The 14,352-nt window shown below is 43.2% G+C and overlaps 1 protein-coding gene across 4 annotated transcripts in view; it reads right to left on the bottom strand.

The window, feature by feature from the left end:
- RUNX2 (RUNX family transcription factor 2) overlaps positions 1-14,352 on the bottom strand; it is a 217,794-nt gene that overhangs the window by 82,549 nt on the left and 120,893 nt on the right. For all 4 annotated transcript variants that reach the window (XM_068678793.1, XM_068678795.1, XM_068678799.1 and 1 more), the window contains one exon: positions 11,021-11,182. In XM_068678793.1, the coding sequence (XP_068534894.1) occupies positions 11,021-11,182 (162 nt within the window). The remainder of the gene's footprint in view (positions 1-11,020; positions 11,183-14,352) is intronic.

Raw genomic sequence — 14,352 nt, 5'->3', positions numbered from 1 at the left:
GGTCTAAGTTGGTGGGGGTGATGATGAACGAGGATGCTGACCAACACTGCTCACCTCTCATCACAAGCTGCAACGAGCAGCTTTGTGCTTATTTTCATGCTGTCCCTGAAGCCAGGGAGGAGGTGAATAGCCACAGAGCTATCTCATTATCATCCTTCAAACCACACCCTTGCATTCCCTTCTGACTGATGATTACGGAAACTCAGCTCTACTGAGGCTGCAGCCACTGCGATCATGCTGAACAACCACCGCTGGCTCAATTCACATTTCCTTAATTCCCTCTTGTATTCTTTTGACCAGCATATCTTGTAACCAGTTTTATTGTACGTAAGAGTGTGAACTCGGAGAGGACAGGGCCAATCTCTCATTTTTTCCCTGCCTTTCTACAATTGTATAGTGCTTAGCACTACAGCTCATGGTTTGCAGCTCAGACTTTCCAACACTACCGAAACACAAACAAATATCAACAGCCGCTGCGTATCGTATGGTCAGAGGCGATTCCAGCACAGGCCCATTAGCTGCTCACAAATATAACCACTACTTTGATCATTGAGCTGCACCACCAGCAGTAGCCAAACTGCTGAGTGAGGGTAATACCTCGTGCAAGTCCTTGTCAAGGAGATTGGGTTCCAGTTCTTGAAATCTCCTTCCAACCCCACATTTAGCTTTCAACACAACAATACATAGCATAATTTCAGCATGGATTTAAATATAGGCATTTATCAGCTAAAAATGAAGCAGTTTATACACTTGGTCCTGTACCTGTGCTACATTGCTGCTTTCCAAGCAAGCCCATTGCTCAACCTAATAATACAAATTAAAACAAGGTGGACATACTGTTAGCTGCCAGATTCGTAATATCCTGCTAATATTCATAATATTCTAGACCAAATGTTAGTGTATTAAATAAAATGCTTGTTTGAAGGAAAAGGGTATAAACGGCACTGATACCTACGGTTCAGACAGTGACAGCCCAGCTAACCATTAGAAATAAAAAGTGCAAACCATGAATGTAGCATTGCCAGCACCTCTGAGCTCATGTATAGACTCTTTTCATCCCAGCTAAGCGAAAGAAGCTTTGTGGTACTGCTCTTAATTCAGGTGTACTATCCTCCAGTTCTCAGCTCCAGAGAAATGTGATGCTAATGGGCAGAAAGATCAATGTCTCTGTTTTCAGAATTGACCCTTGTCTGAAATCAGCCAGTCTCTTTCTCTGCAGTGATGCTCCCTTTTCTCAGCACAGTTGTTCCTCTTTCTCACAGGAGCCCTGGGAGAGTTTTTCTGGCCTTGCACACTCAGCTGAGTATCCATACTGTATGACAAAATACCATATTATGGTAAGCATTAATGGCCACCACAGGATAAAAGGTCAAGTGGGTGGTTAGAGAGACCTTTGGGAAAAACAGCCAGAAGGCTTGGAGGTGACGTGGCCCAGACAGGGCTGAAGAAGCAGCACACCAACCCCTCTCCTCTTCCACAAGCACCTCTAAAAGGTCACAAAACCCCTGCATAATGTTCTCTTTTACCAGAACTAAGCTTCTTCAGGAATGAGTGCTTTGCCTGGTCTGAATAATCTCAAGGGTTTAACGCAATTTCAACTCTCTTCTCGTAAAATTGCCCATGGGATAGGCATGAAAGTGGACAGCCAAGAGGCTGCTTGGCCATATACACAAGGGACCACAGTGCTCTGAGCTGAAGTTTTTCCTTTGCTTTTGACAGAGCAAATCCTAACTACAATTGTAGGGAAAAGCCCAAGTGATGATAACTGTTTTTCTCTTAATGAAAGGTTAAAGAATTCCTGAAGGAACTGCAAAAGCCCACAAATTCAGTGAAAAATGCCTTCTCAGTGCTTTTTTTTTCTGGTGGGCTGGAAAAGCAGCTTCACATCAATAATTCAACCAAAACCATCTCCTGTTCATCAGATACCCTAGGAGAGGTCTGACTGACTAGGAAAGGGAACTTCCCCTATTTGATACGGTGTAGTGAGCCTAGAGCAAAAAAAATCACCCAGCTATTTCTCACCCCTCCATCCTCCTCATGAGTCAAATCAGTTCTGCATCCCACAACATCCAGCATCCCTCAGACCCGCCGCAGAAACCTCCTTGCTCACCCACCTCCTTTCTGCATCGGTCACTGCCACAAGAAGACCTAAGGGAAACCGCTCGAGGCACCGAACTGAGAAACGGCGCTGCAGTCTGGCAGGCAAAGTTGCAGCAAGTTCAAATGAGTGGAAACTAAAGTTAGACAAATTCAGACTAGTAATGAGACCCACATTTCCAAAGCGAGCTTAATTAACGTCTGCAACCAAAGGTTGTGGTGGATTTTGCTTCCCTGGAAATTTTTAAATGAAGACCAACTGAGGTATCTTTTTGTTGTTGTTGTTTTTTCCCAAAGAGGTTATTCCTGAGTTCAAATGAGAGCTAATTTGAGGAAATCTTGCAGCTGGGTTCAAAGCAGATGATCACATGGGCTTTACTGTATTAATAACTTCTGAACCTATATATCTGTGCAAAGCCCCTTACAGCAAATATTTTCCCCTGAGCTTTATATACAAGGCTCCACCATTGCTAAAAGTCCTTTCTCTCCCCCAAAACTGGCAAGGTGAAGGACACAGCCCTGCCTCAGCCTTCCTGGGATGCTGAAGCACTGTGTGCATTGCCTTCCACGTCAGTCTGGGACAGCAGCTTGCAGCAGGGCACGCGTGGGTGCCTGCTTCCAGCCAGTGGTGCTTGCTGGGACCCTCCACCGCCCACACACCATTTTTGTGGACATGGAGAACCTGTCCCAGCCATTGCCTGCTTTGATCCTTTCCCTCGCTCTTTTTGAGTCAGTCTGAAAGCAAATATGAAGAGATTTCTAGATTAGTATCCCCAAATACCCTTCCTTTATGCATATGAAACAGTTCCTTCTCCCTTAATAACATCCTTTAGGAGCCACGTAAAGGTGCGCACCTTCATTTTATCTCATTCATCTTCCTCTTCTTCGCTGCCTACATGTTTTTTTGAACAGCCAAAGAAAGCCTGAACCACTCATACGTCTCTTACCTTTTCCTTCTGTCACCAGTATAGCCCAATATCACCGGTATCAATGTTCTTTTTAATCTCACAACCAAAGTGGTTGACACCAGTTTTCCTTTTCTGCTGAAACACCCACCAAGAGTGGAGGAGGAGACTTGGAGAGCTGTAACGTGGGGCCACCAACTACTACTAAACCACTTCAGAAAAGTGTCGTGAGGCTCTGCTGGGCTCCAGCGTTCCCTCCCTGACTCAGAGCTGGCCAAATTCTTCATGGTCACAAATGCCAGGAAATTTCAACCAAAGACAAGGCAGCTTCAGCTATTTCTATCAGCAGCAGACTTTGCCTCTTGCATTGTATTTTTAGGTGTAAGGTTTGAAAAAATGAGTTTGAAAAAATGAAAACCTTCACAGCTACTGGATGGTTTGATGTACTTTGATGTACTTTTCTGCCTCTCCTGTACCAACCCCAGTCACAGACCAAAGGACCAAATTCTTCCCTGCCTGTATTTTATGGAACCATTTCAAAAAACTCAACTTGTTCAACTAATTGAACAAAATTCAATGCAACAAAGACTCAAGGCCACAGAGAATTAAGGGCAAAATAAGTGATCCTGACCATCCTTATCTGGTTTTGCACATGTAACAGAGTTTCACATATGGGGTTGAATTCCTCCTCTGCATATACACGTGGTAAGGCATCAGTCAACACCACTGGCTCCATCTAATAAAATCCTACTGGCTGTGTGAGCCATGCACAGCGTCCTTCTTGCTTCACTGACTTCACTGGAAGTTACTCAGCGCTTTACAGGATCGGACCTGGAAGCTGTAAGTGACTTTGAGGAATAAAAAAAACCTCTACAAAATATTAATAGCCTATTTCTTCTAATTTTGGTTGATGGAGGTGGTCTTGGGAGGTGCGTAGGACAAGGGAAGCCTCACATGGCCTCAGTAATTCTTTAAATATGATGCTGGTGATAAAGGTGGGAGAGATACTACTTGGGTGCACACGTAGCCAAAGAATCAGCTGTCCCCATAGGTCAAAAACCAGCAGCAATTCCACTGAGAGAACGGAGAAATCATCACATGCCCTTGCACAAAGAAAAATCAAAGTGCTCAATCTCACAGCCTTCTACTAAGAGTTTATTGACCCTATTGGGAGTACACCTATAGGTAATGAGTCAGGATCTGGGCCTTTGAATGTCTGGAATCAAGCGCCCGATTGCTCCATTAACAATTAGTATTCTGTTTACAAAACCCAGCAGAGTCAGTAAGAATAATCATTACACAACATGCTCAGACTGTGATTCCGGTTTAAGTTAATATAATTTTAATGAGTTCTTCAGAAAAGGCCTGGCACTTATGGAAAATTTCCTTAATTAATATCAGACCCTAAATTAGTAATAAAAAAAGCCCTGAATATCATTTGGTCTCAAGCTGGAACTAAAGTATGTTTTGGCATCATTACTAACTGTTAGCAGCAAGTTCTGGAAACAGATGCAAATCTTGATATGTGTCCTAAATATAAAACACATTGCAAAAAAAAAAAAAAAAAAAGCTCAGATAAAAATATATCTATACATCCACATATATTTGAGTGTGCTATTTCCTGCCTGTATCAGCAACAAATTTATTCCATTTAAAAACATTCCACTTGTTTCTTTTTGGTATTTTTAAAATCCCTTATTTCAGGAATAAAACTCTCTCCCTCTGCCTTCATTTTTCCTGTTTATTTCCTCTCCCGACAGCAGTTTTAAGTAAATGAAAAGGGCTTAAAGACACACATTATAATACTCAACCATCTGAAAATCAGCCCACTTGTTTTACCACCTAAATGTGGGTATAGGTGCCTAATTTGAGGCCACCCACACGAGAAGAATTTGGCCCTCATCCTTGAGGTAGGGATCATGCAACATATCTTCGGGACAACCGCTCCAATGAGAGATTCCACCTGGGAGAGACGCTGCTACTGAAACCCCACAGACGAGTGCCAAGGTGCTGAGATTCCCAGGTGGCACCAAGTGGGCAGAAGACTAAAAATGGAAAAGCTGCGGTAAACAAAATAAACAGTACCGCTGAAAAAATTAAAGAAATAAAAAAGAAGAAGAAGAGAAGCTACAAGTTGAGGTAGGGTAGCAAAATGAGCGGGTTGTTTCTGAAAAGAACAGAACTTTCCCAGCTCGCCTGAGTTCTTGCTTAGCCTTAACTCAGTGTTACCTTGCAGTGGAAGCATGGAAAAGGAGCTGGGAGAAATGGAGACAGAGACAACCTTGAGTCTCTCTGCTTCCATTTAAAAAAAAAAAAAAAAAAGACAGAGTGAAAATTGTTATAGTCACCAAGAAAAACATCACAGTGGAGTGAGCACACCAGAAATGGAGCTGGCTTCTTGGGTTTGCCAAGAGCCTGAGACAATATTGCTGAAGCGTGAACTGCCCATTCATTTCAGGAGCTGCTAACACAAACGCCTTGCTGGCAATGGCTACGGGATTAACTATTTCTCTGCTCCCCAGTGCACTTAGGGAGAAAGAGAATTGTATTGTGAAGACAGCTCTAATGTCTTTTCTTTATGAAGGCTCCAGTCCCAAAATGTGCTGAGTACATCTAATGAAGTTAGTAGGAATTAAGGGATTCAGGAGTAGCTACTTCATAGGACCACAGTTTTTATTCAGTTAGTGGTTGTAAAGTTTTCTGAGCTCCCTGGAGGAAGACAGACGACTTCCCTTTCTTCAAGTTAATGTTTTTCAAAGACCAAATCCAAAAAATAAAAAAAAAAGGAAAATCCGTACTACAAAGATCACGCGTGCACATGACATTAAGTAAAATCCAAGGCAAACCAAATTCAGGCTTAGAAACCCAAGACGACAACCAGTAGAGGACCTCAAGTAAAGCCAGCACAACCCCGTGAGCCACTTCCTTATTAAGGAACAAACGCCCAACCCAGAGGTTCAGCTGCAGCTGCCTCCCTGAGTCGTGTTCTCCTCTTTTATGATTTGTAGCCTTACAAGAATGAACATTAAATTGTGTAAAAGAGTGGTACTGTCATTGATTAGACTGCCCAGAATTTGCAGGGTTGGATTTATACTTGCCAGCCCTCAATGAGCTGGGAGAACTGGAACATTTCTTAAATTTAATATCAGATTAAGGTCCAGGATGGTCCAAAATGATGCTGTGATATCCGCAGAATGGGACGAATTGATGGGAAAGTTTGGTTACACTGAAGCTAGCAAACAGCCCAAGGCAGGAGCCATTCTCTGGCTCTAGATCCAGCCTGTATGGTCTGGCCAGAGCTGTAATACTAAATCCTTTAAGCTTCCACAGCAGGGTAGCTGCCTACAAGCTGCCCATCAGGAATAGGTTCAGGACTGTGCTCATTTCCAAGGCAGGACCTGTTTGGTAGCATTCTGGCCAACCCTTCTCTGAACCAACCCCGCTAACAATTAAGCAGCCCAGGCCCTGCCACCATTAAATGTATCAGTCAAGAGATTCCTTTATGGCCATTTTACTTCAGGGGACTGGGTCTGCAGACTTCTGCTCACAGGCTGAGCCCAGTGTGTCCTCACCTGTCTCAGCATGTCCCAGTTCAATGACATGGTAAATGTAAAGATAGAAAAGTTCACCCAGCACACTGCGAGGACTCCAGTGCATGGGAAGTGCATGGAGGCACCCAGCCACCATCCCCAGTTTGTGCCGTTCACAGCAACATGTTCCAGCTACACAAATACAGCTGTCTGTGAAGGCGGTCACCCTGGGGCTGGAAAAGGAAGCTCTGGTGATTTGTACTGCTATCTAGCATCATTTTTATCTTTCTTTCTTTTGTTATATAGGCATTTTTCAAATGCTGTTGCTTAGAATAGGCTCCTTCACAGCCAGCACTGGGTGTATTAATGTTACTGAGCAAGTCCTCCAGCAGCTGAAGACATTGACCCTCTATGTGTCTCTCAAAGGTGGAGAAAAAAAAAAGCAAGATTTTGCATTTAGGCAGAAGCATGAGCAGACCTAGTATAGAAGTCTCCCTGCCTCCCTTCTCAGGAATATTCTCAACACAAAAATTCAAGCTCAAATCATGATATGGGCCAAGGTGAGGCAGACCCCGGCTGGGTTAAACCAGGACAGCGTAACAGTGCTGTGACATGGGCATGTTTATTGGACAGATAAACCACGGCTTCGGGATTCACCTCACCAAATGCAGACTATCAGATCAGACTTGCCTGTGCCTGAGCTGCTCACCTAGACTCACTTCAGAGCCGTGGACAGAAACAGGCTCCTGCAAGGCGCCACCAGGGACCAGTAGAGCTATCTGGTCAAGTGAATTGAGTCCTCCAAAGGCTGCTTTGTCCCCACTGACTCGAAAGGAAGCTCAGGGTGACTGTCTCAGGTACCCTATGGGCATCTAAACTCAGAGGAAACCCGTACCTCCTTCAGCCACTGCACAACAACCCTCTTGTGACTGCAGGAGCAACGCAACCTGTACTCCTTGCTCTGAACCTTGCATGTGCCAAAGACTTGTTGGATCAGTCCCAAAGCTTTATGTAAAATGGCTCTGATGTGTATTTATATGAATCATATACATTAATTACATAATAGACACTTATGCTCCCCATCCCACATACAGTTTGGTTATGCATAGGACACAAAAACTGAGTGCCTTCACTATGAATCATGCAATAAGACTACATCCTCCAGGCAAAACTCTCTCTAAAATGACCATGTTCACATATTCCCATGGTTTCCACTACAATATTATTTAATTAAGAATATTAATCTGCTAGGCCACCAACTTTCATTGTCTTTTGGGGAGCTCTAGGCAGACAGGTATTTTAATAAAATATGGGGAATCCTGCTCTTTTTATAATTGAGTTGATGCAATAAGGTAAGTCAACTATATGGCCTCGTGGGTTTATTTTTTATTTATTCTTGATATCAACATGAGACTTATACACCAGAGAGATCATCAGCCCAAAGGTTGCATGAGTTTTTCCAGCTAGTCTTTGGGTATTTTTTTTTCTGCTTTTCAGCTGTTGCTGTTGAATACTGCCCCAAGATGTGTGAAATATCATTAATTAGTTGCAGATACAGCACTGGTCCCCATTTGCAGAATAGAAGATGAATATTTGAAGTTTCACACCTACGCTGCCATGAGCGCTCATTTGCACGTGCCTGCAGCATGCAAGCAGACATTTCAGCTGTGCAAAGCCAGCAGGTATGCGTCTAGACACTGGCACAACCCGTTCAGCCACATTACACCAGCCTGCCCGAATAATGCCTCGGGATTGCAGCCTGCTGCCCTTTTCCCCTCTCTCATGGGACAGAGAAATGTATGAATGGGTTGGCAATCCCCTGTCAGCTCGCTTCCCATGGCCCCAAACCGATTTTGATGCTCAACACAATGACCACAACTGTGGTTGAAACAGAGGTGTCCTCATCACCGAGAGAGGCACCCATCCCAGGATGGGGAGGAACACAAGCGTTTTGGTCAAGGGATGGATGTGTTTCCAGTTGTGGCAGTACCTTCAAAAATAGCTCTTGAGGGCTGCCACTGACCATACAAGCAAGACCCACTGGGTTATAAACCACTTTGCTTTTTTAGGTGGCATGTTTTCAACACCTGGGTGAGCACAGCCTAAGCAGTGGTCTAGGCAAAGCCACAGTGGCTTGTAGAAAGGCTGAGCAATGCGAAGCTGGGGCAGGTAGGAAGTCCTGTGCCTGTAGGTGTGACATCCAAGGCCTAAGGGGGAAATTTTACCCATTTTTCCTCCTGCATGATGTTAAGCAACAGGCAGTAAATATGGCATTCATTAAAATTACCTTGTATATTTTTAACAGCCTTGATAATCAGATTTCTGCCACCGTCTTGGGAAGCAAAGTTTGTTTTTATTCAAGGCCTTGTAAAACACTAATTCCTCCCTTATGCACTGAGGATGCCTGAAGTTTTTTAATATTTTTAGAGTCCTTTACTAGTTATTTTTCCTCATCAAAGCTCTGTTCTCTTCTGAAAGATGTGTTAAGTAACTGAGTAGAGGCTCCTTTCTCTCAAAACGTGAAGGATAAACTGGTTGCTGTAATGGGCACCTCTAAACCTGCATTTCTCTCTACTTTATACACAAAAGGGACCAGATCCTGCCCTCCCGTCCTGAGGCAGTACATGGAAATTTTCTCCTAGGCAGAAACCCTGGAGAAGAACTGCAGCGTTTGCAATAGGGGCTGCAACACATCTCCTTGATGCCTGAGAGCCAGGGCTCAACCAGGAACACTGTTCTATAATTCTGAACGTCAGCAAACACTGCAGACAACCTCTGGCACTTGTGTGGAAGATCAAAGCCCCTTTTTTCCATTCTGAATCTAATTGGAAGTAAGATCCCTGTGTTGGGAGAAGGTGAGAGCCGCATGGAGATGTTGGTCGAACCCCCAGAATATGAATGGCAAGAAGAGCGATGGCAACCGACCGTGGAATACAACAGAAAAGTTCAGGCCGCGGCCACATAATGTACACAGCCAGGTCGTTTAGTCATTCTGCCTGTGCCCACATGCCAGGCACTCATGTCTGAATACACACAGACAAGCAAGGGCTGCAGGGCAAGTACGCGCGGTGCAGCTGCCACGGTCCCAGCCGAGCCTCTCCTGGAGGTATTGCCGGAGGCACAATTGCAAAAATAACTGATTCAACAACACAGACCATCAGGAGACTCCGACTCAAAGGGAACTTGTTTCGGGCCAAACAAAGCATTTCCTCAGCATCAAGCCAATCTAGTTTTCTAAACCAAGTCAGCGCATTGCATGGAGAGCCCACAGGAACCTGCTCCACTACCCCACAGCCCTTGGCCCACATGGAGACGTTTGGCATCTCTGAAAATGCAGAGCGTGCTAGGACCACAGAGGCTTTTGCAGCTGTTTGTTTGAGAAACAAAGCTTCCCTCTTCCAAGATGAAAGAAATCAAGGAGTCTAAACTAATCAAATCCTACATGCCTGCTGGCTGAAGTTCAGCTTGTCAGTGATGCAGCTCAGTGGAGTGATCAACATTTCCAGCACTACGAGCTTGGTGGAAGGGGAAAACACGACAGCAAGAAATTCACCTGGCTGCAAGTCAAACAGGTGTATGGCAGCAGAATCCGAGATTATAATAATATCTTGCAAACATGGAAAAAATAGATGTAATAAGACTGATTCTTTGGTTTTCATTAATGAATCATAAAGGCTTTCTTTACATTACACATGCTTTTTGGCATACGCTGCTAATATTTCTACACTTGCAAGGTTGGAATTTTCATACTGAGCCACCCTCGCCTAAGGTTCCTCATTTTTGGCAAGCTACAGAAGGTGACTGTGTGCCATGACAGGCTCTATCTTACTTTGGGGCAATCAGATTACTTCACACAGATGGTTTTATCACTGAGACCACTACAGATGAATTGCATCGTATGTAAATGTACATTTGTTTGATAAAAAAAAAAAGTCTCAGTTCTTAGCTGCTGTCTTGTCTATATTCCTAAACTTATTTCCTCTCTCCTGCATCATTCCAAAGCACAATTTGTCCAATCTTTACCCTAAAGTGACTCAGCTAGTTTCTGATAGGCATCTTAAGTACTCATTAACTAAGGAAATAGGCTTTCTTGAGTTACTGGATTAAAACAAGGGAGAATGAACCTCAGCCTTAACTACTGAAGAAATAAAGGCCTCTAACATCACACACAACACAGAAGACACCAAAAAAAAAGAATATCACAATTATGTTAAAACACGTAAGCAAACATCCTCTTATGGGGGGTTAGAAAGAATTTGATCATAGAACCAGGTTCACAATATTCACAGTAAAAAAAATATTCAGATCTGAAATGAACCTAGTGACAATCAAATGATACATGCGCCGAGCAACACAGCAGCTTTTCCACTCCAAAAAGAAAGGGACTTTGACCCTCACCCTATTAGGGTTTGTCTGCAGCCATTTAGGCAGCTTCTGCCAGTCCTGTACCTATCTGCATAATTGTTTTAGGAGAAACACGGTCTTTACCTGAGAGGCGTCTGGGCACATCGGTGATGGCTGGAAGTCCTGTGCCTCGAGTGGAGGACAGGGGAGTTGTGGAGTGAATGGACGGTGAAGTCATCTGGCTCAAGTAGGATGGGTAAGACTGGTCGTAGGACCACGGCGGGGATGACTGTGCCTGCCTGGGGTCTGGAAAATAAGAGAAAGAGCAAATAAAAAACAAGGAAGAGAAATTTTAGGGCACCAACAGTTGAAATAATTGAAAGAAATGAGATTACTGAACATACACACATCAGTGCTACAAGGAATGAGAACGCAATGAAGCACAACTTGCTCCTCTAGACTCAGCAACTTTAAGATTTGCTATGTGCTTCTCCTTCCCCATAAGATTTTTCTGAGGAAATGAATGGAGCAGTGAGCAGAATTTAAGAAAGATCTAGCAGCTGTTCTGTAAACTCCTGATATCTCTCGTCCAGGCCTAAAAGAGCCCAGCACTCCCCAGTCCTCAGGGATGCAGACAGATAAACTGACAGTAAATGAGAGATACAAGGCATGCTGCAGCTGAGCTGACTGAGGAAGTGGACTTTATAGGCAAGAAGACTCCAAAGTCAGCACTTGGCACGTCTGTCAAGCTGTTATCCAGTTCAAACATTACACAGAAGTGTTTTTAGTGCTGAAAATGCTCTCCAAGAAGGAAAATGTCATTAATCTTATTAACATCTGTCCAAAAATGTCATATTTGGATACTGGCCCAATTACCTACAGCCACTTCAATTAGAACAATATGAACCCAAATTGTTTGGGATAACTATCAGAAGCTAATGATGCTTTTTCACGTATTTGTTACTACTCACTATGGAGGAAATTATTTTAAGGATAAATACAGTTTATTTTTTGCTGAAGATCTCTGGTGGATTGCACCAAGTGAGAAAGGGGGAGGGATAATTTTACGCACTGGTGTTGGGATTCCCAAACCGTTTGTTCTCACTTAATATCTAGTGATAAAGATATCACCAAATTCCTCATCAATTAATGATTAGATTTATTTCTTTATATTGATAAAAACAAAGCATTTTCAACCCCAAAGTCTTATTGGGCAATCCCTGATAAACAGAAATCTATTTCTGAACTGGTTTGCGGAAACTCTAGCACATCCCTCCAAATTCTCCCTAATATTTTCAGTGAAGCACATCATGTCTACTCAGTTTGGAGAACCTGCAATATCAGAGCACTGTCCTAAGACCCTGCTTTGTAGACAGAAATGTGATAGCCACATGGCACAAGCAAAGGCACTTTTTCAGGAAATTCAACTCTTTTTTTTTTTTTTTTTTTTTTTAACTCCTTTCCCTGCTCTTCCACACAGCAAAACCTTGTAGTTTCAGCTACTCCTTGTTTATTTTTTCTTTCAGTCATTATTTGTTTGAAGAGATGTCTGGAAAGCAGATACTTCCTTGAAGCAAAATAACTGTATAGATTAGGAAAAAAAAAAAAAAAAAGACTTTCCAATTTAATTTTAAGAGGATTTTCCCTGAGTTTGCCATTTATACTAGAGCTGAGTAATACAAATGGTTAATATAAACTCCTCAGAAATCTGAAGGACACTTGATCATTAAATGTAATGAACTTCTTTGTTTTAACAATTTCAAGGCTAGGGTTGTATAGATTGGCACAGGTTCAAATCTGACTGACTGCTCGTTGTTATATCTGATATCGACATATTTCTCTGCCTCATTCCACTACTATAATTCACCATTCAGTCAATGGTAAATGATCTTCAACTGGGAACGGAAAGCCTACGCTTGCTGGGAAAACAATCTTAAAATTAATGATGTGTCAGGAGCACAATCTCAAATCCAAGCTCCTTCAAGCTTTTCAATTTCTATTTCTGAATCCAGAGCAGAAACCCTTAAAGTTTTGATTTCAGGTCAGCTCTGGTGCTGGAAGGAAACTGTATAGCAGGTAAGGATTGAGCAAAATCACAGCAGAGGATGTTTTCACAGGATTTTGGACTAAGATGGGGAAAACATCAGGAAAGGAGCTGCCTCCTGGAGGTTCATGCCACTTCTTGTGGGGTTGTCACGGTGTGAGAAGACCTTGGGTGACCCTGGCACCCTCCCCTGCTTTGCACACCCATACTAGATTTGGTTTTCCACCTAACATCCTTAATTCAACAAGCATCAATGCCTTTGTGAGTAACAAGAAGGATGAAGAGCAAAAAGTGAACAGACTTTTGTGGTCTTTTGAAACATTATCTCCTATGGCACCGTCAGAGGCAGAACATGGGGCTGGACGGACCCTCTGTTGACCCAAAAGCATTTCATAGATTCTTAGGACATTTAGCTTAATTTGTACACTTCTTCTACAGGTCATCCCCACTGCAGCACATTATCAGATTTCTTTTTTTTTAATTTATACTTGATTTAAAACTCCCATGAATCCCAAACTGTGAGATTTTAAACTGCAAAGTATTTTCAAGAAAGGGAAGAAAGAGAAAAAACTGTTAGTGAAGACACTTAACCACTTATAGCCCTTACACCGATCTCCTGTTGTACTCAGGTAATTCACCCAGCCTCCCTGTGATGCAACTTCTACCTAAATTTCAGTATAATAATGATAAATTATTCCCTAACTGTCTTACATATTTAGTTGGTTGTTTCTTTACGGTGCTGGCACCGAGTACCTCATTCACAAAATGGGGTGCTTATCTTGGCTGGAAGCTTTCAATCCAGATGTTCAGGTGTGAACCTGAGCCCCTCTGAAACTAGAGTGCAAGAAACTTAGCTCCAGGGAAATGATATCATGTCTTCTTATGGAATAAAAAATAATACCAAGGAAAATTTTCAACCGAATTGAAAATCAGAAGATTCCTGAGAGCTCACTGACTGAGGAAAAGGCCAGAGAACATGAGGCTGGAGGGTAAATATGATTTCTACACACTGAGGCAGGGCCAAGGTCATGGCTAAGGTGGGGAATTTTGCCCTGTGGCATCAAGCACTATCTTTGGCCTGTTGGGAAAGCGGAACTGAAGATACGAGTTTTACCAGATCCTGGAGTAAATACCCTAAAATCAGCCTCCACTCATTGATAACAGACACAGTTTGTAAGGACATGTGAGGAGAGAGCAGAGAAACACTTTTTTGCCCTCATTTGCACTGCCACCCCCCTGGAGTAAAATGCAGTGAAATACAGAGTGAAAGGCCACGCCAAAGGCAGTCATGGAGCTGGGTCACACACGGCACCGTTTGGTTTGGTGAAAGGATGTTCCCTGCAGTGCTGCTGCAGCAGAGGATTCACCCATGGGCCCAACCTCGCTTCTGGTTTCCTACCCCATGAAACCAAGCCTGGGAGGAAGGAGGCTG

The sequence above is a fragment of the Anas acuta genome, chromosome 3, assembly GCF_963932015.1.
Source record: "Anas acuta chromosome 3, bAnaAcu1.1, whole genome shotgun sequence".
NCBI lineage: Eukaryota > Metazoa > Chordata > Aves > Anseriformes > Anatidae > Anas > Anas acuta.
Note: the sequence above shows the minus strand (reverse complement) of the source record. Positions and strands in the feature narration are given on the sequence as shown.